We start from the raw sequence: 27,460 nt of genomic DNA, 5'->3' as shown, positions 1-27,460 counted from the left end.
ACTTTTGTGCGTTTTGCCAGCAGCTCTGCTGTTTATGAATTCAAGCCTATCAACTCCCGAGATTAGGCTGGTGTAACCGGTGTGAAATGGCTAGCTAGTTAGCGAGGTGCGCGCTAATAGCGTTTCAAACGTCACTCGCACTGAGGAGTAGTTGTTCCCCTTGCTCTGAATGGGTTACGCTGCTTCGAGGATGGCTGTTGTCGAGGTGTTCCTGGTTCGAGCCCAGGTAGGGGGGAGGAGAGGGACGGAAGCCATACTGTTACACTGGCAATACTAAAGTGCCTATAAGAACATCCAATAGTCAAAGGTATATGAAATACAAATGGTAGAGAGAGAAATAGTCCTATAATTCCTATAATAACTACAACCTAAAACTTCTTACCTGGGAATATTGAAGACTCATGTTAAAAGGAACCCCCAGCTTTCATATGTTCTCATGTTCTGAGCAAGGAACTTACTTAAACGTTAGCTTTTTTACATGGCACATATTGCACTTTTACTTTCTTCTCCAACACTGTTTTTGCATTATTTAAACCAAATTGAACATGTTTCATTATTTAGTTGAGGCTAAATTGATTTGATTGATGTATTATATTAAGTGTTCATTCAGTATGGTTGTAATTGTCATTATTACAAATACATTATTATTATTATTATTTTAAATCGACCGATTAAACCGGTATCGGCTTTTTTTGTCCTCCAATAATCGGTATCGGCGTTGAAAAATCATAATCGTTCCACCTCTAATGTCCACATCCGTTGACTGTGCAGCCAAAACAATGCTGTATCAGTAACTATGAAATGGACAGTCAAACAGAAGGAAAAATAAGTGGATGGGAGCAACGAGGAAGAGCTCCGACTAACTCAGAGGGCTGTGGGCCCACCCTGACTGACTCAGTTGAGCACTTAGACACGGCCGAACAGAGGAGACTGCAGCAGGGAATGAGGAGGAGTAAGGTTGAAGAGAGCCCTTCAGCACCCTCGCTCTCTCCAACCCTCCTCAATAAGACAGCAGCCTAAATAAGGTTTGTGTGGGCAAAGTCAGCTCAACAGCCATGGAGAACCAGCCCTCAGCGTTAGTGGGAGACTGGCCCAGAGCGACTAGAGACAAGTCCCTAATGGCACCCTACAGAGTGCAGGACCAAGCTTAATCTGTGTATGGAAAACCAATCCCTTGGTGTCATCTGAAGAGAAGTATAGTTAAGATCTGACTCCCAAAATGGCACCATATATTCCATAGTGTACTACTTCTGACCAGATGGAACCTTCAAAAGTAGTGCACGTTACAGGTAATATTGTGCTGGGTCTGAGTCCCACCGTGGTCCCAGTTAAAGCCCTGTGGTCTTGTTAAAGTAGTGCACATTACAGGTAATATGGTGCTGGGTCTGAGTCCCACCGTGGTCCCAGTTAAAGCCCTGTGGTCTTGTTAAAGTAGTGCACGTTACAGGTAATATTGTGCTGGGTCTGAGTCCCACCGTGGTCCCAGTTAAAGCCCTGTGGTCTTGTTAAAGTAGTGCACGTTACAGGTAATATGGTGCTGGGTCTGAGTCCCACCGTGGTCCCAGCCCTGTGGTCTTGTTAAAGTAGTGGCAAGGACCCAAAAGGTCATGTCAGCCCTGACATGTGAAGGACATGGCTCCTGCCCTGCAATAAATATTTAAAAGGGTAGGCTGATGCAGTGTGTGTGCCTCAGGGTTGAGCTCAATTCCAATTGAAGGCAGTCAATTAAGTAAACTAAAACCCTGGATGTGTGTGTGTTGCAGTTCCTTCAGTACATTTTGCCGTGCATTTCGAGTGCTGTTCAGTATGCGTTTCCAGTGGTTGTGAAGTAGCCTTACAGCACCTTTTGTGGTGCAGTGCTTCCTGGTGTTTTTCAGAAACTGAAGTGGACTTACAGGTAGACTGCAGGGTCTGTCCTGCTGGCTGAGGCCCATCTCCTCATGGTTGGGCTTCCCAGGGGTCATAGCAGATTGGGCCCTATTGACATAGCCCTCTTGTGACACCTCCTATACAGACAGAGAAGGACAGAACACACACACACACAGAGCGAGAGAGAGGGGACAGGAGAGAGCGAGCGCGAGAGAGGGGACAGGAGAGAGCGAGCGCGAGAGAGGGGACAGGAGAGAGCGAGCGCGAGAGAGGGGACAGGAGAGAGCGAGCGCGAGAGAGGGGACAAGAGAGAGCGAGAGCGAGCGCGGACAGGAGAGAGCGAGAGAGGACAGGAGAGAGCGAGAGAGGACAGGAGAGAGCGAGAGAGGACAGGAGAGAGCGAGAGAGGACAGGAGAGAGCGAGAGAGGACAGGAGAGAGCGAGAGAGGACAGGAGAGAGCGAGAGAGGACAGGAGAGAGCGAGCGAGAGAGATGCAGGTTGAAGGAGAAGTGAAACAGAAATTTACTAATCCATTTCTGCTGACATTTAAAATGCGCCCCCCCTCTGCCAACAAACAACTGCCTTTAATCCGAAGAGCTCAAACATGGAGTGGAGAATGGATGATTTGTACTGTTTTGTTTACGGTACACTGTCCTTATCTCAGCACATACCAAAGCTGCAGGCTAAAGTTTAATCTAGACCTGGTTTCCTCTATTGTAAATTGCTCCTCTTTCACCCCAGCTGCCAAACTAACCCTGATTCAGATGACCATCCTACCCATGTTAGATTACAGAGAAGTAATTTATAGATCAGCAGGTAAGGGTGCTCTCGAGGTTCTTTACCGTTCGACCGTCAGATTTGCCACCAATGCTCCTTATAGGACACATCACTGCACTTTATACTCCTCTGTAAACTGGTCATCTCAGTAAACCTGTCGCAAGACCCACTGGTTGATGCTTATTTATACAACCCTCTTAGGCCTCACTCCCCCCTGTCTGAGATATCTACTGCAGCCCTCATCCTCCACATATAACACCCATTCTGCCAGTCACATTCTGTTAAAAGATCCCCAAAGCACACACATCCCTGGGTCGCTCGTCTTTTCAGTTCGCTGCAGCTAGCGACTGGAACGAGCTGCAACAAACACTAAAACTGGACGGTTTTATCTCAATCTCTTCATTCAAAGACTCAAATCATGGACACTTACTGACAGTTGTGGCTGCTGTGTGGGATGTATTGTTGTCTCTACCTTAACCTTTTTGCCCAATAATGTTTGTACCATGTTGTGTTGCTACCATGTTGTGTTGTCATGTGTTGCTGCCTTGCTATGTTGTTGTCCTAGGTCTCTCTTTATGTAGTGTTGTCTCTTGTCGTAATGTGCGTTTTGTCCTATATTTTTTATTTGAATACCAGGCCCCCGTCCCCGCAGGAGGCCTTTTAGTAGGCCATCATTGTGAATAAGAATTTGTTCTTAACTGACTTGCCTAGTTAAATAAAGGTTCAATAAAATAAATCATACTGATTAGTATAAACTGGCCTGCAGCCCAGTGACTCAGCAGACATGAAATCTTCTGTGGTTCATTTATTTTGTAGGATTTCCTCAAAACGAGAGCCTACCATTTCCTGAGGTGAGCAAATACTCAGGAGGAAGCCAGTCAGATCACTGAGAATCAGTCTGTTTGAAATGAGGCAATGAGAAAAACACAGACTAGTCCCATTAAGCCGGTAGCCTGGTGAGATATTTACAGACTGAGCCGGGCTGGCCAGGTTTACTCAAATGGAGTGCAGTGATAGCTGGGTCACGGCCAGGTCAGACACAGGCCAATGTTGACACTCCGAGGATGCCATCAGTGCTCTGTCGTACTCGCTCACATGCCGGTTGTATGGAACAGCTGCTCTGGCACAATAAAGACCACTTCCCTCAACAGGCAGGGAGGGCCAGAGGAGAGGAGTGGGGCATGTACTCTGTGTGTGTGTCTGGGAGGGCCACGCACAGGAAACGAATCATAGTGAAAGTATGCAGCCAGCCAGAGGCCAACTCCACCCCCACTCAACTCTACTTGAGTTGTGCATACATTGGGATGAACATGGGTTTCATCTGCTGATGCATCATATGACGGATGATATATTAGAGTTGGGGTTTGTATGCGTTATAGAACAAAATTAAATTCAGCGGGTCTGTTTTTCCATTCTTCAATACCTCTTCCAGATCATTAAGGACGTTCACACAGTGCAAAGTAGGCATAGTGTTGTACAAGCTCTCAGCCAGGCAGGCTGACAAACAGCGATATTACAAATAGCTTACAGATTAAAGACTTCCTTTGCTTGTGAAATGCTTGGCTACACAGTAATAAAATATGTTCCAAGGGAATGTATTTGAGGTACGGTGAGGGATGCGTGATGTCAGGGAATGTGTTTGAGGTACAGAGAGGGATGCGTGATGTCAGGGAATGTATTTGAGGTACGGAGAGGGATGCGTGATGTAAGGGAATGTATTTGAGGTACAGCGAGGGATGCGTGATGTCAGGGAATGTGTTTGAGGTACGGCGAGGGATGCGTGATGTCAGGGAATGTGTTTGAGGTACGGAGAGGGATGCGTGATGTCAGGGAATGTGTTTGAGGTACAGCGAGGGATGCGTGATGTCAGGGAATGTGTTTGAGGTACGGAGAGGGATGCGTGATGTCAGGGAATGTATTTGAGGTACAGCGAGGGATGCGTGATGTCAGGGAATGTGTTTGAGGTACGGCGAGTGATGCGTGATGTCAGGGAATTAAACAAATCATCCAGTGGCAACAAAGCATCACAATATACGTGAATCCCAAATGGCACCCTATTCCCTATATAGTGCACTACTTTTGATCATGGGACACAGTGCACTACTTTTGACTAGAGCCCTATGTCGGGGATAGGGAGCCATTTGAGTTGCAACATATTAGCTCTGACAGGCTCTATGTGATGGAGGTCAACAAGAAATACATTAGACTGTATCAGCAATAGCACAGCTACGTGTTAAAATGTACATTTTATTTTTATACCCCAAAGGAACCATCCGCTGGGTGCTCAAGAATACACCCGTCGCCAGCAAGCAACCGGCTCATTATGTAATCACGTCTATTTCACCTATCATGATTGTTGTGCCCTCAAAAAGCTGCATTCCTTATTTTAAAAGAGATTTGCATCTAACCCGTGTCTCAGTACTATTCAGTTTTTTTTATAGGTGCTGACACTTAAGTACCAACGAATTCTAGTGAATCATTTCAGAAGAAAACACTCATCAAGTTGCAGGGATCTGCAAGGGTGTGCTGTTACCATAGAGACGCAGACTATGAGAGTGGTAGGGCTGCCTGACCAGGTTCATCTCTTCTTGTTAACTATAGGCCTTTATCCAGTCAAACGGATCCGGAGAGAGAAAAGCTACTCTTTACTTTAAAGCCGATTTTAAGGCCAAATTCATCCTTCCTGCCAAGCGTAACATGACCTCCAATCTAAGCCGAGAGCTGCATTCACAGCGTCAGTAAAATGCAGAGGAGGGCTTGGACCCTGGCTGCTCCCTTCAGGAGAGAGTTCTTCACGGAGAGCAGGCGTGACAGCCAAGTTGCCGGGCTGCAGTCAACCACAGCATGCATTCCAAATGACACCCTATTCCCTATGTTAGGAATCCCCAACTGGTGGCCCACTGGTGACTTTAGTTAGCTTTCGGAGCCCAAAAATAGTGTGTGGGGGGGAGGGACATAAGACTGTAAAAACACCAGCAAATCGGCGCAAAGTGATTTTAATTTTGGAATTCTTCACAGTGCACCCATTTTACCCGCTGTGCGACCTGACGTTTTTTTTAGGAGCACCAGTATGCCTAGAAAACAAATCACCCAGACGGTAATTGTTGCAATCAATGGTTACTTCACTGTACCGCAACCTGGTGCTCCTAAAGCGTTCAAGTTAGGCGCACACGTGCTCCTTGTAAAAACAAAAAGGCCAATCGTAGAGCCCTGAAAGTCTTACCAGGCAAAGAGAGATACTGTATATGTGATCCAGGATTTCCGTTAGCTGGCAATTTATGGCTTTTGGCTGGAAAAAATAATGAAAAGCTGAAAACTGTTACCGGCAAAAAAATCTAAAAGAAAAAGAAACGCACACCTATTTAGGCGAGGAGCTGGCTCGAGGTGCTCGCTAGAGGTGCTGGCTAGCGGAGTAGAAAACTTGAAAATAAAAAGAGAGCCGCACACTCTAGGAGCTCAGATGCAAAACATGTTATTATCAAAGTTGACAGCCAAGCTGTCTTCATCAGGGTATAATCACAAACACTGCGGGATGACTCCTTTATGTAGTGTCAAAAGACACAGGTGTCTAATCATGGCCAAGAGTGGCCTAATAACATTGGTTAATTATCAAGTATTAAAATGTCATACAAAGAACAGCATACAAACAAATGGATAGCATACGATCATAGATTCATTTGACTACACAAGCTTACAAACAGTTACAATGGCAGAGTCACAATAATCACAAGAATGGCTTCAGATCAAAGTCTACGTTGAGACCGAAGGGCGCAAGGGTCTTTAAGTTAAAACGAGAAGCTGCCTGGACCTTTAACAATAAATTATCAGGGTCACCCCCTCTCATAGGGAGGGTGACATGTTCGATGCCAATATAACGCAGAGACGAAATCGAGTGGCCTGCCTCCAAGAAGTGGGTCGCAACTGGGTAAGTAAAGTTTTTACACCTAATGGTGCTACGATGCTCTGAGATATGTACTTTTAATTTGTGCTTTGTTTTACCTACATAATTTTTACCACAAGGACAAGTTATAAGAAAAATAACTGCCTTAGTGGAGCATGTAATAACACCTTTTATTGGGATCGATTTCCCTGTTTGTGGGTGTTTGAAGGATCTACATTTATAAGTGCCATTGCATTGAGCACAGCCATTAAATTTGTAATTTCCATCCAGTAGGGGCGCAAATAGACGTTGTTCAGGAATATCTTGGGGTGGTAAATCAGAGTGTACGAGAATAAGGGAAGGGAAGGTCCGAAAACACATTACCGAAAATTTTTACCCCCTTTTTCTCCCCAATTTCGTGGTATCCAATTGCTGTCGTAGCTACTATCTTGTCTCATCGCTACAACTCCCGTACGGGCTCGGGCGAGACAAAGGTTGAAAGTCATGCATCCTCCGATACACAACTCAACCAGCCGCACTGCTTCTTAACACAGCGCACATCCAGCCCGGAAGCCAGCCGCACCAATGTGCCGGAGGAAACACTGTGTACCAAGCAACCTTGGCTAGCGCGCACTGCGCCCGTCCCGCCACAGGAGTCACTGGTGCGCGATGAGACAAGGACATCCCTACCGACCAAGCCCTCCCTAACCCGGACGACGCTAGGCCAATTGTGCGTCGCCCCACGGACCACCCGGTCGCGGCCGGTTACGACAGAGCCTGGGCGCGAACCCAGAGTCTCTTATGGCACAGCTGGCGCTGCAGTACAGCGCCCTTAACCACTGCGCCACCCGGGAGGCCCATTACTGAGACTATCATCGGATTTTAGGATGTGCCAATGTTTGTGAACAATTCCCTTAATTTGTTCAGAGCACTTTGAATAGCGGGTAGTTAGAACACAAGAATGCGTCTTTTTTTAAATGACTTAAATGTAAATGTAAATGTTTGCGAGACTGACCTTGAAAAAGTTCATGTCTCGTTTTGTTTTGAATTTTCTCAATGGCAATATTAATCTGATCGTTCTTGTAGCCCCTCTCCTTGAACTTACTTTGCGTCTCAGCCATATTTCTGTCGAAATCTGAAAAATGACCCGGACAAAAAAATCATTTTGCAAAATAATGCTTTTTATTCATTGACGGAAATACATTTGACCGTCATGCGTATCAGTCTATGGGTTGATTTCATAATTTAGTGGAATTAAATTGGCCTGTATTTATTCTTGTTAGTCCTCATGTATCTGATTTATCACACGCGTACAGCGTACAGAGCCTATTTTGAGCGTGATTTCTCCTGCAGCTCCTCACCTGGTTGCTGCTTCAGTAAAACCTGCTTTTAGAAGCCCATTCATTGTGCAACAATTCTAAATGCAAATCGCGTGTTAAAAACAGTATTGGTGCACGATTAAAAAGAGCTACTATTTTTAATCCTCAACTGATAATTGAAGCTGACTCTCCCATTCAAGTGCAGGCAACAGGCTGCCAGTGCCTCACTCTCCACTTCACAATGTGAGCTGGAGGTAGTGTGCATTTTGAAAACAAACTAATTTGTTTAAAACCTGAATATTTCATCTTATATTATGGAGACATGTTTTACCTTGCTTCAAAGTAGCCTGTAGACAAAATCTCACCATGGAAACGTGGAGGCAATTATTTTAAAAAGACTTTAAAGGCAGCGCGTGACTTTCAAGTTGGGAAGGCGTAGTTATGATTTTCGTATGTGCATTTTCATTATATATTTTTTTTTTCATCAGAAAAATCTTAATTAAATTGATAGAGTTAAAAATCAACTAATGCAACATCACCAGCCTCTGCCATATGCATCAATACACCATGATCCATTGGCAGCTAAAGAAATGAGTGCATGGAACTCATAGCCTATAGGCCAATGCAGCAGTAGGCCTGTAACTTCCATTGCTCTTTCACCCAGAGGATTGGTGGTTATCGAGGGGGAGATTGTTGAGAAGATTTTTCAAATAGCGTACTGTGAGGAAGTATAGTTTCAATATATTATCAACACACTTTCCTACATTTCCACAGAGCAGGCCAGGTACTTCTATGCATTCTCAGGCACGCGCGCTCCCTCAACATTTTCAGGACAAAGAAATCAGATAAGTGCTAATTGCTCACATGGAGCACTCCAAACAAAAGACAATGACAGTTTTTTTGTTAATCTCGTAAATGTTTATGAAATTAACCAAAACTTTCTCACAAGTGTAACAGGTTGTGAAATCCGCAAACAACATTTCCACTCCAAGAATGAGAACTGTAATTGACTAATTAATACATGCATTAACATAAATTCATGGATCCAAATGACGGGGATTACATTTACTACTGATGACATATGTAATGAGGAATTAATCAAAATTGCAAACAATTCACACAATGAATGGGCAAGAGACAGCTTGGACTCGCTTCTATCTTTACCACACCCCTCCCTTTCTTCTCAAGACACATTATCTACACACATTTCAGATGTGTTTTACTGACTGCCACAACTCAATCAGCTAGGCCTATTGCCACGCGCGCTGCCCAAATGGCGGGCTTTCCAAATAGGCATAAGGCCTATGAGCTTGCAATTTGAAACAATCCACAGCTCTTTTTTTTTTAAAGAAGCTAAATTATCCTGGATTCCTCTCTTTCTGTATAGACAGACAATTTCCATTTACTTCCCCATTGGACCCCCACTATTAGGGCTGAGCGATAGGGCCTAAAACTCACATTTCCATTTACTTCCCCATTGGACCCCCACTATTAGGGCTGAGCGATAGGGCCTAAAACTCACATTTACATTTACTTCCCCATTGGACCCCCACTATTAGGGCTGAGCGATAGGGCCTAAAACTCACATTTACATTTACTTCCCCATTGGACCCCCACTATTAGGGCTGAGCGATAGGGCCTAAAACTCACATTTACATTTACTTCCCCATTGGACCCCCACTATTAGGGCTGAGCGATAGGGCCTAAAACTCACATTTACATTTACTTCCCCATTGGACCCCCACTATTAGGGCTGAGCGATAGGGCCTAAAACTCACATTTACATTTACTTCCCCATTGGACCCCCACTATTAGGGCTGAGCGATAGGGCCTAAAACTCACATTTACATTTTTTCAGACTTATGGGCATCTCAATTTTATTTTATGTTGTCTCTAAATAAGCATTGTTGAACAATTAAAAAGGTCAAATCCACTGCATTTAAAACAGTCAGCAATAATGAATTCAGAGTTTGTGTAATTATACCTAGGCTGAATACCGGCCTTCCACAACCATAAAATATTTTTGGGGCCAATAAAAACTGATCAGGCTTTCAGTTTAGTCTTTAAAAATGCCCTTTTTGTTACAAACGTAACCAGAACCATGCATAATGCACATTCACTAATAATGTAGCAGGTATTCTAGAAAATTAACACAGGTCTCAATCTCTCAAGCACAAGCCCACGTGCTAGTTAGTACCCAGCTAATATTTATATTTCAGGTGTAGCCAACTTGGATCTAGGTATAATTTCTGATCGGAATTCAGCTAACAAGGCAAACCAGTTTAATTGCTAAGAACACACCCTTCTGTCCGTCTCGGTTTGAACTGCATGCTAGCCTGTCCACTTTGTTCACACATTGAAATCAAGTGGCCTGACTTATTTCTCAGAATGAGTTGCCGATTCCTTTGATAATAGTTATATGCTTATTGCAAAGTTTTTAAAAAACAGACTAAACAGCTAGTATAACAATCTTGATCTGACTAAAATGCTGCTAGCAATACGTGGTACCATATTCATTGGTACATCCATTTTAGTAGTGTCTGCTCTCCTCGAAATTTGAGGAGTAGAAACAGGGTATGGTTGGAAAGGTTAACTTCTCTATTACAGTAAAATAATGTCTTGAAACCGCTTGTCAGAGGAAGAAGTGATCTCTCATCTTTGTTGTTGTGAGTGGTAGGAGGAGGGGCTTGGGAGAAAGTGATGAAGCGAGAGCTTACACTCTCGCCAAAATGTGTCCAAAATAAGCCCAGTGCGTTTCTATGCGCTTATTTGTAACTTAAGCTTGAAGCCTGCTTTCCCGTCTTTGGGACAACAACTGCCATTGTTAAGGCAGAGACATCAGCATCTCGTTATTATATTACAGATCTCTGGTGTAAATGTCTTAGTCCTAGTAGCAACCAGTCCTAGTCCTAGTAGCAACCCGTCATAGTAGCAACCCGTCCTAGTAGCAACCCGTCCTAGTAGCAACCCGTCCTAGTAGCAACCCGTCCTAGTAGCAACCCGTCATAGTAGCAACCCGTCATAGTAGCAACCCGTCATAGTAGCAACCCGTCATAGTAGCAACCCGTCATAGTAGCAACCCGTCATAGTAGCAACCCGTCATAGTAGCAACCCGTCATAGTAGCAACCCGTCATAGTAGCAACCCGTCATAGTAGCAACCCGTCATAGTAGCAACCCGTCATAGTAGCAACCCGTCATAGTAGCAACCCGTCATAGTAGCAACCCGTCATAGTAGCAACCCGTCATAGTAGCAACCCGTCATAGTAGCAACCCGTCATAGTAGCAACCCGTCATAGTAGCAACCCGTCATAGTAGCAACCCGTCATAGTAGCAACCCGTCATAGTAGCAACCCGTCATAGTAGCAACCCGTCATAGTAGCAACCCGTCATAGTAGCAACCCGTCATAGTAGCAACCCGTCATAGTAGCAACCCGTCCTAGTAGCAACCCGTCCTAGTAGCAACCCGTCCTAGTAGCAACCCGTCCTAGTAGCAACCCGTCCTAGTCATTGCATATTTAGATTCTAACAGATTGTGTATCTATGGAAACACTATCAGGTGGGCTTTTTAGATTGTATTTTCCTGCCAATTTCATTTTGGCAAATGTTTGAAAATGTACATTTTATTGGCTGCTTCATTACAGGAGTTGTATGTTCTGTTAATTTAAGATGAATTACCATAATCCACATGTGATGTCTGTCATTCTGAGCATCGTGGGTAGATGCCCTAATGGGTTATGCACCCAATGCCTGGTGGGGTCTGGTGGATTTCTTACATGGCGGGTAAATTCATTTCTTCCCGGCGCCAGATGATCCTAACAGAAGCCCTGATGTGATCGTACTCAAATGTAAGCAAGGTTTGAAATTATTATGTTTGAGTCAAATATTATATCGGTTTGAACTTCTTGAGGTCAATCTGCAGTCTACAAATGATTTGTATTATGTTCCGGCCCCCGACCATCCACTAAAGAAAAAATTCCCTGCCCTACATAGTGCACTACTTCTGACTAGACCCTGCTCTGTATAGGGACTAGGGTGTCATTTGGGACGCACTGAATAAATGAAAACCCATGTCCAGGAGGGGAGCTTCGATATCGTCTTTCCTTCCTCCAGGCTTCACTGTATCAAACACATGCACGTTTCCCGTGGTGTACGCTGGCTCATTGTCGCGCCAAGACGACACACACAAAGCTTACGAAGGCCGCTGGGACAGAGGAGAGACACGGAGTAGCAGGGTCAACACAGAGATCAGTAGACTGCCACGCTCTAAGTCTCTCCAATTGTGGTTTGGGTCAGGTGGAACACTGTTTGCATCCCTAAAGGGGGTGAACATAGAAGCGACGCCTTGTCTTGTTCAGTGGCCCCCGACAGAGTTCACGCTCTGTGTAGTTGGCAGCTGTGTTTCATCATTACAACACCCAGTTTCACAGGAAACACTGGTCTAACAAGCACAGTGGCAGCCATCTTGGGTCTTTGGTGCTAGCAGGAGCTGTAGCAAGCACAAGGGTATCAGTCTAAATTCACCCCTTTATTTCCCCTATCCTCCCTGTCAAAAACAGTGGGAGTGGACACGTGGCAGAGGCAGAATTTGAACATGTTTTTTTTCCCCCTATCAGTCTTGTCATCGAAGATATTTTTTTTTAAACTACAGTTAGTGTGTGGGGATAAACAGAAACGTAGTTTTCAGCACTATTTCCATGACTGATCATGTCCCATGGCTCTCGTCCCTCTGCAGCAGACATATGGTGGGCAATATGTTTGAAACATCGAAATGCAATAAAAATCAGTATCGAATCTCAAAACATATAGAATCGCAATGCATATCGTATCGGCACCTAAGTATTGTGAAACTATCATTAACTTGGTGTACCTGGTAATTCCCACCCCAACTGGAAACTGAATTTTACTCAGTCAATTTGTCATTGTTCCAGCCAGGCAGCACCACTGTTAACCTCTCTCTTCTTGTGTTGAGTATTCCTTCTCTCTCAGAACCACTCCTTTCACCAGAGGAACCACAGGTATTACTCAGAGGGTCAGGGTTTTCCCTTCATCCAAGGACCCCCCTGCAGGTAACTCTCTGCTCGCTGAATAAAAAATTGACTGCAGCTGACTCGCTGCCTCAAGCCTACAAATACGAGCAGCCAAAATGGCTGACTCAAACAGCCAGAGAGACTGTCCTTGTCAAAGGTAGTGGGAATAGGATGCCATTTGGGACGCAGGCTGAGAGAGAGAGGACGGGGAGTGCAGATGGAACAGATAACGGCCCACTCTAATCTCTGGGGAACACTACAGCACAGAATTGGTTTTTAATGTATTGCTCATTAAGTTTTTTAAATGAAGATGGACCTGGTTGGCCTCTGTTCTGGCTATAATCCCAGTAAACCGGTCTCTCCACAATGAAATCAACGTGTGTGTGTGTGTGTGTGTGTGTGTGCGCGCGCTTATGGGGTAAACACTGCTTTGATTACACTCATGAACATGAACTAGCCGATGGGTGCGTGGTTCAGAAAGGTCAGAAGTCTAACTGAAGTCCTGTCAATTGGCTAGTCAACGTCAATATACGCATGGCATTGTAGGGGTTGTAGTCTTACCTGCTGTGGCAGTGGACGTGCCTGCATGTAGGGGGGCTGTGTGGGGGCTGCAGGCTGCTGCTGGGGAGGGCTGGAGTACGGGGGCTGGCCTTGTGGCTGGCAGTACCCACTCATGCCCCCCTGCTGCTGCCTATACTGAGCTGCCATCTGCTGAGAGACAATAAAGGAGACATCAGATATGATAGGATCAATACTCTCTAAAAGCTCATTGTCAATGCCCACACCTCTGCAAGACGTAAAGGATAGACCAATGGCCTTTAGTTCACCAAGACATCATCAGCATACCATTAAAAGATCCCAATTCATATACAGAAGTGAATTTGATTAAACTCCCAATCAATGTGGTGCTGTTTAGCCTAAGACATTTCCACTCAGTCTCACTGCCTGCTGGGTTGTTTACCATGCTCTGTACTAAGGTTGACTAACGGCAGTGAGAAGTGATGAACAGGACCCTGGAGGGTTTCTCACCTCTCCAGCCTCAATACATTAACATTGTGTTGACATCAATAATACACACAGCCGCCGTGGCCCAAAGGGTACCCTATTCCCTATATAGTGCACCATTTTTGACCAGAGCCCAGTGTGCCATTTGGGACACAACCCCAGCTACTCTCCTCCTCCTCCATTCATCTCAAGCTGCTTGTAACAGTCTTACGTAAGGCGTTTTGGGGAACAGCTGTTATTGGCTCATCCCTCTCTATGCCTCACCTGGAGTCACTTACTAGCCGTGTTTCTAAGTCTAGAACAAAATACACAAAACCAGCAGTGTATAGAACAGACAGATATCTATTCTAGAGTACACCATCGAGAAATATGTAAACACGATCAATCATAAGGTTTCTGAAACAGAGGCAGAGTTCAGCATTCCCCTGTTGGCGAAGGGTCCTCCCCCTCAATGATGCAATAGCCAAACACAAGAACACTAGCCTGGTCATTCTATGAAACATCAGATATCTATGAAACCAAAGACCAATCTATGAAAATGGCTGGGTTATTTCTGTCTGCAGCTCAAAATGGTAGCCTATACCTAAAGTAGGGCACTACATGGGGAATAGGGTGCCATTTGGGACACAAAGGCAGAAACATGGAGGACCATATGGGAGTGCAGCGCTGAGCAGTTTTACAATCCAATAGCTGTGTGCAATGCTCATCACCCAACAAGCCGTCAGCTCCTTAAGCCTGAGGGGCGTCAAGGCTGTTTTTCCACACATGAGCTCATGACTCTGGAACTGAGACACTGATGTCTGGGAGTCTAACTAAACCTCCCCTAGCTCCCTGCCTCTCCTCTCTCTCTTCTTGCCTCCCAGCCCCTCTCCTCTGAGCCCATTTCCAGGCCAGGCCAAGAGCATCTGAAGGACGCACCAGCAGCAGCGGTGGTGAGAGTGTGCTCTCCTTCACTACCCCACAAATGGAAAGGCTTTGGATTGGAGGTCGACCGATTAGGATTTTTCAACATCGATGCAGATTATTGGAGGGCCAAAAAAGAGCCACATTTTTTAATGTATTTGTAATAATGACAATTACAGCAATACTGAATGAACACTTAACTTAATATAATACGTCAATAAAATCAATTTAGCCTCAAGTAAAATAATGAAATATGTTCAATTGGAGAAGAAAGTAAAAGTACAATATGTGTCTTGTAAAAAAGCTAACGTTTAAGTTCCTTGCTCAGAACATGAGAACATATGAAAGCTGGTGGTTCCTTTTAACATGAGTCTTCAATATTCTATTTCCCTCTATACCATTTGTATTTCATTAACCTTTGACTTTTGGATGTTATTATAGGCACTTTAGTATTGCCAGTGTAACAGTATAGCTTCTGTCCCTCTCCTCGCTCCTCCCTGGGCTCGAACCAGCAACACAACGACAATTAGCGCGTGTTAACTAGCTAGCCATTTCACTTCGGTTACACGAGCCTCATCTCTGGAGTTGATAGGCTTGAAGTCATAAACAGCGCAATGCTTGACGCACAACGAAGAGCTGCTGGAAAACCCCACAAAAGTGCTGCTTGAATGAATGTTTACGCACCTGCTTCTGCCTACCACAGCTTAGTCAGATACTTGTATGCTTGTTTGCTCAGTCAGATTATATGCAACGCAGGACACGCTAGATAATATCTAGTAATATCAACCATGTGTAGTTAACTAGTGATTATGATTGATTGTTTTTTTATAAGATAAGTTTAATGCTAGCTAGCAACTTACCTTGGCTTACTGCATTCGCGTAACAGGCAGTCAGTCTCCTTGTGGAGTGCAATGAGAGAGGCAAGTCGTTATTGCGTGGGACTAGTTAACTAAGGTGCAAGATTGGATCCCCCGAGCAGACAAGGTGAAAATCTGTCGTTCTGCCCCTGAACAAGGCAGTTAACCCAATGTTCCTACGGCGTCATTGAAAATAAGAATGTGTTCTTAACTGACTTGCCTAGTTAAATAAATAAATATAAATAAAAAATTGGCAAATTGGCGCCAAAAATACCGATTTCCGATTGTTATGAAAACTTGAAATCGGCCCTAATTAAATCGGTCGACCTCTAGTATGTACGTACGGTCACTGTGGGGACGACATCGTCGATGCACTTATTGATGAAGCTAATGACTGATGTGGTGTACTCAATGCCATCGGAAGAATCCCAGAACATGTTCCAGTCTGTGCTAGCAAAACAGTCCTGTAGCTTAGCATCTGCTTCATCTGACCACTTTTTTATTGATCTAGTCACTGGTGCTTCCTGCTTTCATTTTTGCATGTAAGCAGGAGGATAGAATTATGGTCAGACTTGCCAAATGGAGGGAGAGCTTTGTATGCGTCCGTGTGTGGAGAAAAGGTGGTCCAGAGGCCCCCCCCCCCTCGCACATTTATAGAAATTTGGTGAAACGGATTTAAGTTTCCCTGCATTAAAATCCCCGACTACTAGGAGTGCCGCCTCTGGTTGAGCGTTTTCTTTGTTTGCTTTTGGCAGAATACAGCTCATTCAATGTGGTCTTAGTGCCAGCCTCTAAACAGCTACGAAAAATACAGATGAAAACTCTCTAGGTAGATAGCGTGGTCTACAGCTTATCATGAGATACCCTACCTCGGGCAAGCAATAGCTCGAGACTTCCTTAGATATCATGCACCAGCTGTTATTTACAAAAATGCATAGCCCGCCACCCCTTGTCTTACCAGACGCAGCTGTTCTATCCTGCCGGTACAGTGTATAACCAGCCAGCTGTATATTGATAGTGTCGTCGTTCAGCCACGACTCAGTGAAGCATAAGATAATACAGTTTTGAATCAGGGACTGATGACACTAGGGGAATATTACAGAGCCCTGATTAATAGTAGTGCACCATAGAGGGAATAGGGTGCCATTTAGGACAGTTGACAACAGACCAACGACAGCAGGATGCAAGGGAAGACATAGCAAGAAGGGAAGCCAACCTGTATAGTAGACTGAGGAAAATCCATTCTTAATTATCATGACATATTAAGGTTGATCTCTGAATGACATCTCGAATACGGGCATGTCTTCTCTGCTGCAACTCTTCTCTCCGTGCTGGCCGGCCACTCCCCCCACCCTCGGGAACACAATATAAAATAGCAAAGCGGGGCCCCGGTGGTATCTGAATAGTTGAAGCATCCAATTTCAGGTGGGATCCATGAGGTAATGGAGAAGGGGCCATCTGGGGCCCGGCGCTGATAAAAGTCATTATATGCTCCGTCTCTCTCCGAGACAGAAAAGCAAGCAGAGCTGACACTAACACGGAGCCCTAGGGTCAAACTGGAAAATGCTGCTGATTTCTAATGATGTAATGATGCAATGTTGTGATAGTGGTTTTCTGCCATCGTCGAGATGACGTTTTTCTTTGGGCAACGCAATTTCTGCTATTTTCAAAGCTGGTGTTGTGAATATTTACATTTAGGTGATTTAACAGATACGTATCCAGTGTCACAAAGGCAGTATCAATATGGCATTGGTATATGACAAGATCACAACTGCAGAACCATTCCTCGTGTGTGTGTGTGTCGTGGAGGCATAGAAAGCTGCTGTCTATTCATATCAACAAGGGTTTCCATACTTTTTTTCAGCACCTGTCACTGGAAGGATAATGGCTGGAATGAAAGAGGACCAACTGTGAAACAGAACAGCAGCAAAGCCCAGGGAATTTACTTTAATCAGCAAAACAAACAGTGTGTGTGTGTAATATATATATAAATAATTAAGAGAGAGCGAGAACATTACACAAATACTACTGGTGAGGCAGACTTTAGTCCTTATTTAGGACCATCATACATCACGCTACGTCAGCAGCCTGGTCCCATGTGAGGGCCACTGCCAGGCCGTCTCTGGAGGAGCGTTAAGAGCCAAGTCCAACATTCTGTCCGGGGGCTAAATATAGCAGCAGTGCCGTCTGACTAACCAGAATAGACTGACTCAGCCCAGCCTGGCCCACACTGCTCTGCCAGCCATGCTGCATGTCAACAGATCCCTACACTCAGTCAGAGCCCTGCCACCCACACAGGGGTTGTGTGACAACCTATTCCCTATATAGTGCACTACTTTCACCCCGGTCCATTAGGAACAGGGTGCCCTCCGGGATGCAACCGCGGACAGGCAAGCACATGGACAGACCCATGCCTTCTGCGTGATGGGACAACAGGCCAAAGCTTTTTTTAACCTGCAAGGTGATTGTCATTCAAAACCCACACAGCTCTGAAGAGCCCTCTGCCTTCCAGTCACTGGTGTAACTGGTGAAAGGGCATCCCAATGCGGTTCATTGTAAAAGCGAATACGTCATGTGCTAACTCCTGAATAGTGACAGTAGTCTGTAGAGAAGTAGCCTACATTGCAATGGCAGACATTTAGGCAGTGGTTGACTAGCCTAAATGGAGAACATACCTGCTGCTGTTGAGGATACTGCATTCCACTCATGCCCATCTGACCCCTCCCAGGCATTCCCATTGGGTAGCGGTGAGGAGAAGGTGATCCATATGGTTGGCCAGGGTAGGAGCCGCCCCCGCCCTGCTGTTGCTGTGAGTAAGGGTTGTTGCCCATGCCGTACAGCTGAGAGCGCTTCATCGCCATGGCGTCTATTGGTGGCACCTAACAGAGAGAGATGGGAGAAGTTAGCATAAGATTGGGCTTACTATGCTTTAGACATTGTATAATACAACCAACAGCTTGCAAGGTCAAAGGCCCCTTCCTTCTCATTCGCAGCAGGTAGCCGAGTGGTTAGAGCATTGAACTAGTAACCGAAAGGTTGCAAGATCAAATCCACGAGCTGACAAGGTAAAAGTCTGTCGTTCTGCCACTGAACAAGGCAGTTAACCCACTGTTCCGAGGCCATCATTGTAAATAAGAATTTCTTCTTAACTGACTTGCCTAGTTAAATAAAAAGGTATAAAAATATATCTAGAGTCTAGCCTAGACTAGAGCAAAAACTAGTAAGAAAATGATAGCAACATGGTCCAATTCTGACCATCACTACTCAACTTCCAGTATATGACAGCTGGCCAGGATTGAAGTAGGCCTATTCACCATGCCTTGCAAATGACAAAAGTAGTTTTTAAATGTTTCAATACATCAGATTTCTCCATCACTCCATCGGAGTCCTATTAAAATAGCCTGGGGTTCATAGTCAGGTCTAGGGGTAGGCAACGATATCCAGGATAATGTGCCGTCAAGTGCTTTAGGAGTCAGGTTATTCGAGAGGCTCGGCAGGCTGTGCCAAAAAAGAGTGAGAGCAATTCAAACTAATCTTCTCATGTCACTGCTAAATTCAGGCCAATTGTAGAAGCACTTAAAGAAAATGTGAGCAATCGAGAAAGCCCAAGGGGCCACTTTAAACGAACAGTCTGGGTGTTAGCAGTCATGCCTGGGCACCCTGCGATTTTAACACAGACTTACTAAATGACAGTTAAGGGTAGGTTATCCAGAATAAAAACGATTCAAATGTTTTCGCTGTAGCTCAGATGGGATTATGAGCAATGAAAGCAAGTTGGAGGATGTTGTACCAACAATCCTTTGTAGAAGTATTGTACACCTGGCAGTACGCCTAATTTGAATAAATCAACTTTTTTCAAAGACAGAAACAAAGCAATATTTTTATTTTACACTTGCCAGAATCCATTTGGTAAACTCAAATGACTTAACAGTCTTAAAATAAAACCTCACTACAAAAAAGACCGACTAGATCATCAGATAGAGAAAAGGCTACTTAAATCCTAAACACTACACTTTCTGAACTAAATACATACACAACACTTTGTCTACACAAGAATGCTTTTCGGGTACCAGCAGTAAACATTCAATTTTGTGTTGTTCTTACTCCATTTTATGACCTGTAACTGGTTTCAATCCGTTTGTAAACACCACACATGGTGTTGTAGGTCCATTATTTTGAGAAAGTCTCACCCCACAAATGAAAGACTGGAGAAAATAGCTGCAGAGCAAAGAATTGTGATTTTTTTAAACACAAATAGGTTAAGCTTGTTTTCGTATTTTCCCTGTATTAGGAGTCCAGTGAGCAAAAATCAGTAAATTTATCCCAGCTAAACACTTCTTCTGTATGCTGTAGGCTAATCTACCAAACGAGGGCTTGCTGTCAATGTGAATGAGGCCATTCAGATGGGGAAATCCTACCCACAAATCAGCAAAATAAAAGGATTGCATCCCAAATGGCACCCTATTCCCTTTATAGTGCACTACTTTAGACCAGAAACATATGGGTCCTGGTCAAAAGTAGAGCACTGTATATGAAATAGAGTGCCATTCAGGACAGATTAAATACTGAGTCGGAGTGCCATGTGTTCAATTCACACCACGAGGGTGGGGAGGAGACATCAAACCTGCCTCTGGAGAGGGAGGAGAAACTATGAAGAGAAACCCCTCTACTTTAGGCCAGCACAATTCTTACAAGTCTGTCAGAAATATGCCTGGGATTAGTTCCTAAATCACAATCTCATGATTGTCTGTAACCCTACACTACGGGTAACCAAAGAGCACAGGACGAACCCTCTCCAACCCACAATGAAGTGGACGTCCAGACTCACTGACGTCCAAACTTGAATGGTTTGCCTGTGGACATCACATGCAAACCACCGCATTTACCACATCATCTGGCTATATCCACACACTGCATCTACAACGTAAACATATCCACTTGTCAAAATGTAATAAAACTAGAGCTTTGACGGCAAGAATGTCAGAGACCAAAGCCAGCATCACTCCCTTCATAGTGTTTCTGATGCACCAAAGTCCATGTGCTCAAAGCCAGAATGGGAGAGAGTTGCGGGAAAAAAAGGACGTCCTCTTTTAAAAAGACTAATTTAAGACTCAATTACAATACCTCAGTGAAGATGATAGACTTTCAAAGCAGAAATGTTTATTATAGCCTTGTCAGTAACAGGATCTCAGAGCATGCTGGAAACAGCAGGAATTAGCTAGTGAATACAAGAATAACTTCCTTCTGAAAAGTCCATATTTTGTGTAGTGCAGCAGTTTGCACATCTTCAAACACTGTGTGTGGGGGGGGGGGGGGGGATTAAGCTACAGTAGAGACTAGAGTGGCTGTTAAACATTTTCAGACAGAAAGCCTGTTTAATGGAGGGTTCCGTCCACAACATGTTCACATTGACTAAAGATGTCAATGCTTCCAAACCAGGCACTTCCTGGTAGGTTGTCACAGTGCAGGCCTGAAGAGAGAGAGTGTGTTTTCCAGCTGAGATATTTAGCTGGCTGATTGTGGGATCGGGCACATGGCTAATTTGCATGTGTGAAGGCAGACCACATAATGAAGGGCAGACCACATAATGGCCTCCATGTCAAAAAAGAGGATCACGTCACTAGATAAAAAAGGTCAAGCCACGAGTGTCAGAGATACCACTACACAATGGAAACAGAACACAATCCTGAGTCGCCCCCCCCCCCCCCCACAGTCCTTGATAGGCAGGTGGTAAGAACCAATCAGATGCAAGATTAGGTCAATTGGGAGGTCGTGGTCAAATTTAGCTCAAACGTTCATGCTTCCAAAATGCTCTTGGAAGTGCAAGATAGACACCAGCCCTTGCCAGGCCCTCTGTACAATAGTTTCGGTCAGCCTACACGGTGGATGTTTCATGAACTCATTTCAGAAGAGTATGCATAGCAGCCCACTAACCGCCCAGTCAAACAATTGATTGCAACACATTTCACTGGAACATGGACCACTACTAGCACCAGCCTGTTCTTTGGCATCTAGCGATATTGGTTTGTCTAAGAAATTGTAACTTCCCATTGTATGCATTTGATACGGTTGTGTATTCTGTTGGGATTTCTGTTGACAAGGCTCTCTCTCAACTACAATCTGCCCTTTTGCTTTGTAGAAAGACCTTGAACTGAAATTGCTACTTAATGCAGCTAAAAGTATGTACATGTTATTTCCCAAAAAGCTTACAAATGTATCTGATGTATGCCTACGCAAACAAGTTCATGCACATGCAATCTACACACAAGTACATTGTAATATAGTTGTATGGTGGTATTATACATGTAGTATTTTAGATATGCAGTGGTGTAATAATGTTCTATGATGTACTGTTTTATACGTAATGTAAGTGCCTTAATATCTAAAACAGGCTTCTTTGTAGGAACAGGGCATGCAGCATTTAGTTAAATAGCAGAAACCCAATCATTTAGTCGATGTTCATTCTGGCTTTAGACTATGGCGATATCGTCTATATGAATGCAGCTACCACTGGACACATTTTATCATAGCCCACCACTTTACTAGGAACAATAGGTTCAGTACACGTCACTGCATTCTGTATCGGAAAGTAGGTTGGCCCTCTCAAATATTCTAGATCTGTTTGTTTATAAAGCCCTTGTGCAAATGTCTGCCATACCTTACTTCATTGCTAAATGACAGACATGCACACAAGTCACCAGACCTGATTACAAGGATGCCTAACTCTCAGTTTCCACCGTAGGTACCGAGTTAGGTAGATCTGTGGGTAGTTTTTTTGTGGATTGATGTCCAGAACGCTAAAGTTTGATGTTTTGGCACAACTAGGGAAGTTCAGAAGGCTGGTTGATGACTTTTATTAGTGAGTAATGTGTTTGTTTTTCATATGTCCATTTTCTTCAATTGCTTGTACATATTGTGAATTTGTATGCTCGTGTGCTGAGCTTCCTTGTAAAAGAGGCCTTGGTCTCAATGGAATTTCCCTGTTTAAATTAATTGAAATAATGATCATAATACGTGCTGGGGAGCACATCTAGCTACTTGGCCAACGCGAGGCCTTCAAATTGGTGTGACAAGGCTAACATTAGCAGGCTATGCTATAGCTAGCTAGCAATAGCAGATAACAATTAGAGTGTATGATATCTAGCTAGCTGGATATCAACAAACGAATGTTAGTGTTAGCTAGTAAGAATTCTGATTTGTTGAATAAAAGTATATATGCGTTTTAAGATATGAAACGGATACTTCCAATATCTCAGCAGTTGTACAGATCCTGTGCGAGCTAGAAGGAAGGTCGATAGACTGGGGTGCGAAAACTAACGTTTTTTATTTTATTTAACCTTTATTTAATTAGGCAAGTCAAGCAAGTCCACAAGTTATATTGAAAATGTTGTAGTAAATTTATCAGCATGGGTATGCATACGTTTACATGGTACAGTACTGTAGTTAAAGTTTGAAATGTTGGAGAACAGACTAACTTAACTAGACTTAAGAGACTAGCAAGCAAGCAAGCTAAATGAAAGGTCTGGGATCCCCAACCAGAAGTCACCTTGGACATAAATTGAAATGCCAACTTCAAATCAACCATAACAGAATAGTTAACTAAGTTAGTTATCTGCCCACAAGGACACGGAATTCAGAAAATTACCATTTGGGTATTCTCCGCGTGCATGTTTATTTCATCTAAAAACAGTACAATGTACAAACGCTGTCCTAGCGATGCTGGCTAGCTAATACATTAGCGTAGCTAACGTGTCTGTCCATAGCTAAATTAACTAGCCAAGCCGCCTGGAAAGCGTAGTTATAGTTCGGCACATTAGGAAAAAAAGTGACATATGAATGCATAATTTACCTGTGATCTGCCGCTTCCTTGTCCGTTGTTTCCAGGGCTCATGGCAGGGTGATTTCTTTCTTGTCCTCCCCAACTATGAGTTGTTGAACCGTATTGGGAGCTCAAGTCTTTAGTCAGCCCCATGCTTGATTGTTGTTGTTCAGCAGAAGGATTAGTGTAATCTTGATAGCCACTGCCATAGCCCCGCATCATAGGGCTCGGGGACGTCAGTAACTGGTTTAGAGTCGGGGTAGCCCCCGACGGATGGTGCTGACTTTGCCCTGGAAATCTGTGAAACCCTCCAATATTCGCACTACCAGAAGAAGAGGCAGCAGCCATGGCAGCTCTGCTATGATTAGCAGCAGCAGTGTTGCTGACTGGGCCCATCATGTTGTTCCCGTGCCGAGAGGGACTCATCATCCCATATCCACTGTTACTGTAGCCAGGTCGGTAGTTCGGGTAGGGATTGTACGGGTTGTTTTGGTATCCTTCGTGGGAGTTTTGTTGAAGTTGATCCATATTGTTCTGTTGTACCGAATGTATTATCCCAGACCCTGGGCTTTGTTGTCCGCCATGTTGATCAAAGCAAGGCCCTCCTCTTCCCTTTCCATAATAACTATTATTTATCTCCAAAACTGAACTGTTCACACTTTGGGACGGGTTGATGTTATTAGTTGTTCCCAAACTGGCATGGTCGTACCTGCTGTTAATACGGTCCTCCGTTTTGCCCGGTTGGTCCTCCTCCTCACTTTTATTTAGCATTTGTTGCTGCTGATGGAGCTCCACTTGATTCCCTAAAACAACATTCTCTTTTCCTCCATGTTGGCGGTTTCCACTTTCTCCATGTATCGACTGCTGGCTGTTGTGAATTTGGCGTTGTTGGTGCTGAATGAATTGATTGAATGGCTGTTGCTGTTGCTGTGGAGGTGTGTGGTGGTGCGATGGAGGAGGATCTCCGACACCAACATTTTTCACTTTATGACTGACAAGCGTTCCCGTCTCCATGCTTCCCGAACTCATGCTACAATTTGAAGTCGAAAAAGACTCCGATCTAGAATCTCCACTTTCCTTCTCACGTTGACTCGAATTGTTGTTTACAGGAAAAACTCGAGCTCTGTTTGGGTTCAATTCATGGTGATTGCGTTCTACATTAATAGCATGAACGATAGTCCCGTTTCCTACCCCAAGTACAGCTCCGCCAACTACTCCAGATTTAGCAGATTTAAAATCTTGACTCACGCTGCTAGTTAAACTCGACCTTTTCTTACCAGTTGATGTTGGGGCTGTTGCCACTTGTGCGGCCATGATCAAGTCCACATCTCAGGCAGAAAATCCAGTCGAGCTAGCAAGCTAAACATGTAGAAGAAAAGCAGAACACGAAAAGATGCAAGCAAGCTAACGTTAGCGGGAAATGAAAAAGAGCGCAAAGTGTCGAATATGAGCATAAATACCATCTATATTAGAGCGAGCTTATGTTGAAAGTTTTGATAAAGACGGGCATGAAACTTTTTTACTTCCATGTTTAACCCGTATACAGGCAAATGCCTTTTCTCTCCAAAGAACATTTAGCCCAGCATGGCAACAGCGAGCGGTGAGAATCGATAGTTTATACCTCAGCGATCTAGAGGGCTGAATGGCTGACGATTTCCTGGTCTGGGCGGGGCGAGATTATTCTGAGTAGTGGCACCTGAGCTCTAATATGTACATATCACTTTTTATCACACACAACAACAAAAAATATTTGCATGTTCATATCAAACCATGCTGAAAGGGAACATTTGTATGCCTAAATTGGAAATAGTGTTCGAGCGTCTACTTTTGCGATGAATGGTGCTATTGTTTTCCCTGCTTTCTTTAATATGCCTAATCTACTTGTCTGATTGAATTCATTCACCTATGAATTCCCCCCATTCACCCATCATATGTGTGGAAATTGTTGACTGTATACTGTACATGTACTCATTCTTCTCTATGCTATTCTGTTATTATTAAAGTAACAAGAATTGAAAGAAAAAGATAAACAGGCCATATGAGAATGTCTGTGTGTTTCTACGTAGGCCTAAATGAGAGTGAATATACATGAGCAAATATGTTTTTATTTGATTAAGATCCCCATTAGCTGCTACTCTTCCTGAATATGTTAGTCTGTGTGATGTTGAGGGATCGACTCACTTGAGAGACCTGTTCAAGGGGGAAATCGTCTGAGACCTCCCACAGAAATGGCAGCAGCAGCCCAGTCAAGTGAAGCAGGGAAAGTGGGTCACTGAAAACCCACAGAAAGCAGCACAGTACAGCTCCACAGGAACACACTGACACCACAGACTTTTTTTTTTTTTTTTTTTTACAGGGAAGGGAAAATACTGCTCCAACACAGCATTTGCAAGCCTATTACCTTCATAGTGCACTACCCATAGAGTTCTGGTCAAAAGTAGTGGACTATATAGAGAGCAATTTGGGACGCGTTTGCAATCAGCACACCTTGTTATACTGACACTTGTCAAACCAACATGCTTTCAATTTCAGGGTTGAGTAAATAACAATATGACAATTGATTTGTTTACTAGTAGGATGGCTTCAAGTGACCCAATATGCAGTGTATGAAAGTGACTGTATTCCCAAATGTGTCTTGAAGACTGACCTGTTCCAGTTAGCCATTGCATAGTCTTCGATGACAGTAGAATAAAGAAAGTGCTATACTGTATTTGCTATCCAAGTTTGTGCATCATTTTATTTATTGGATAAAGGTAAGCAACCAAAGGCCTCTTCTGAAGCAGCTGGTAGCAAGGTTGATTCCAAAGACCTTGTGGATGGAGGTATATAAGAAGGAATCACAATGACTTTTCTCCAATCGCAATGCATTGGAGAAGCTATGAGTGTACAGACAGCATAGCATTAGATATAAAATGGTGATGTGTAGGATGTCTGTGACCGGCATTCCAATAACAATGCCAGATCATAACGTAAATTATGGCTGTGTCTGAAGCATGCATTCTCTGTACAGGCCAGTGTGTTGGCCTGTGAGAAGGAGATTTTCAAGGGTTTTGCAATCACATCTACATACACATGGAGTACACGTCAATGTCAAGTGTACTTCACAGTGTTTTGCAAGTCTGTGTGGCAATGTGCCCTGGATAATTCCACCAATAAAAAACAGACATTGTGGGGCCTCCCGGGTGGCGCAGTGCCCTAGACCACTGCACCAGCCGGCCGCGACCGAGAGGTTCGTCGGGCGACGCACAATTGGCCTAGCGTCCTCCAGGTTAGGGAGGGTTTGGCCGGTAGGGATATCCTTGTCTCATCGAGCACCAGCGACTCCTGTGGCGGGCCGGGCGCAGTGAGCGCTAACCAAGGTCGCCAGGTGTATGGTGTTTCCTCCAACACATTGGTGCGGCTGGCTTCCGTGTTGGATGCGCGCTGTGTTAAGAAGCAGTGCGGCTTGGTTGGGTTGTGTTTCAGAGGACGCATGGCTTTCGACCTTCGTCTCTCCTGAGCTCGTACGGGAGTTGTAGCGATGAGACAAGATAGTAATTACTAACAATTGAACACCACGAAAAGGGGGTAAAAAAAAAGACTGATTGTTTTTGCGCCACAATTGTTTGTGTATATTAGAGAATGGCTCATTATACAATTGCTACAAACAGACATCAGCAAACTAATCAGTACTTTTGATAGTGGAAAGAGAAATTGTTGCAATTAAAAGGTACTTTTCACACAATTAGTTGATTCCAGAATATACCATGTCAGGTGAGAGCACACAGAACGGAAACAGGGGTGTTGCTTACTCAGCAGTCAGCACTAACCATGTAACAAACTAATTACACCATGTTCACATCCCAAAAGGCACCCAATTCCCTATATAGTGCCCTTCCTTTGAACAGAGCTCTATGGGCCATGGTCAAAATAAGTACCCTACATACGGAATAGACTTAACCCATTGACAAATTATAATCTTCACCCTTTGTCGACTACAGTCTGTGGACATCATTGCTTTAA

The 27,460-nt window shown here is 44.1% G+C and overlaps 1 protein-coding gene across 4 annotated transcripts in view; it reads right to left on the bottom strand.

Annotated features, from left to right (window-relative positions):
• The window catches only part of LOC135506106 (AT-rich interactive domain-containing protein 1B-like), a 92,217-nt gene extending 67,141 nt beyond the window's left edge, over positions 1-25,076 (bottom strand). For 2 of the 4 annotated variants that reach the window (XM_064925540.1, XM_064925543.1), the window contains exons 1-4: positions 23,489-25,076; positions 18,315-18,518; positions 13,436-13,585; positions 1,896-2,006 (exon numbers count right to left, since the gene is read on the bottom strand). In XM_064925540.1, the coding sequence (XP_064781612.1) occupies positions 1,896-2,006; positions 13,436-13,585; positions 18,315-18,518; positions 23,489-24,772 (1,749 nt within the window). In that variant the 5' untranslated portion in view covers positions 24,773-25,076. The remainder of the gene's footprint in view (positions 1-1,895; positions 2,007-13,435; positions 13,586-18,314; positions 18,519-23,488) is intronic. The other 2 variants (XM_064925541.1, XM_064925542.1) reach the window with 2 other exon arrangements.
• Between the last annotated feature and the right edge of the window lie 2,384 nt (positions 25,077-27,460).

Source organism: Oncorhynchus masou, chromosome 19 (genome assembly GCF_036934945.1).
Source record: "Oncorhynchus masou masou isolate Uvic2021 chromosome 19, UVic_Omas_1.1, whole genome shotgun sequence".
NCBI classification, from domain to species: Eukaryota; Metazoa; Chordata; class Actinopteri; order Salmoniformes; family Salmonidae; genus Oncorhynchus; species Oncorhynchus masou.
Note: the sequence above shows the minus strand (reverse complement) of the source record. Positions and strands in the feature narration are given on the sequence as shown.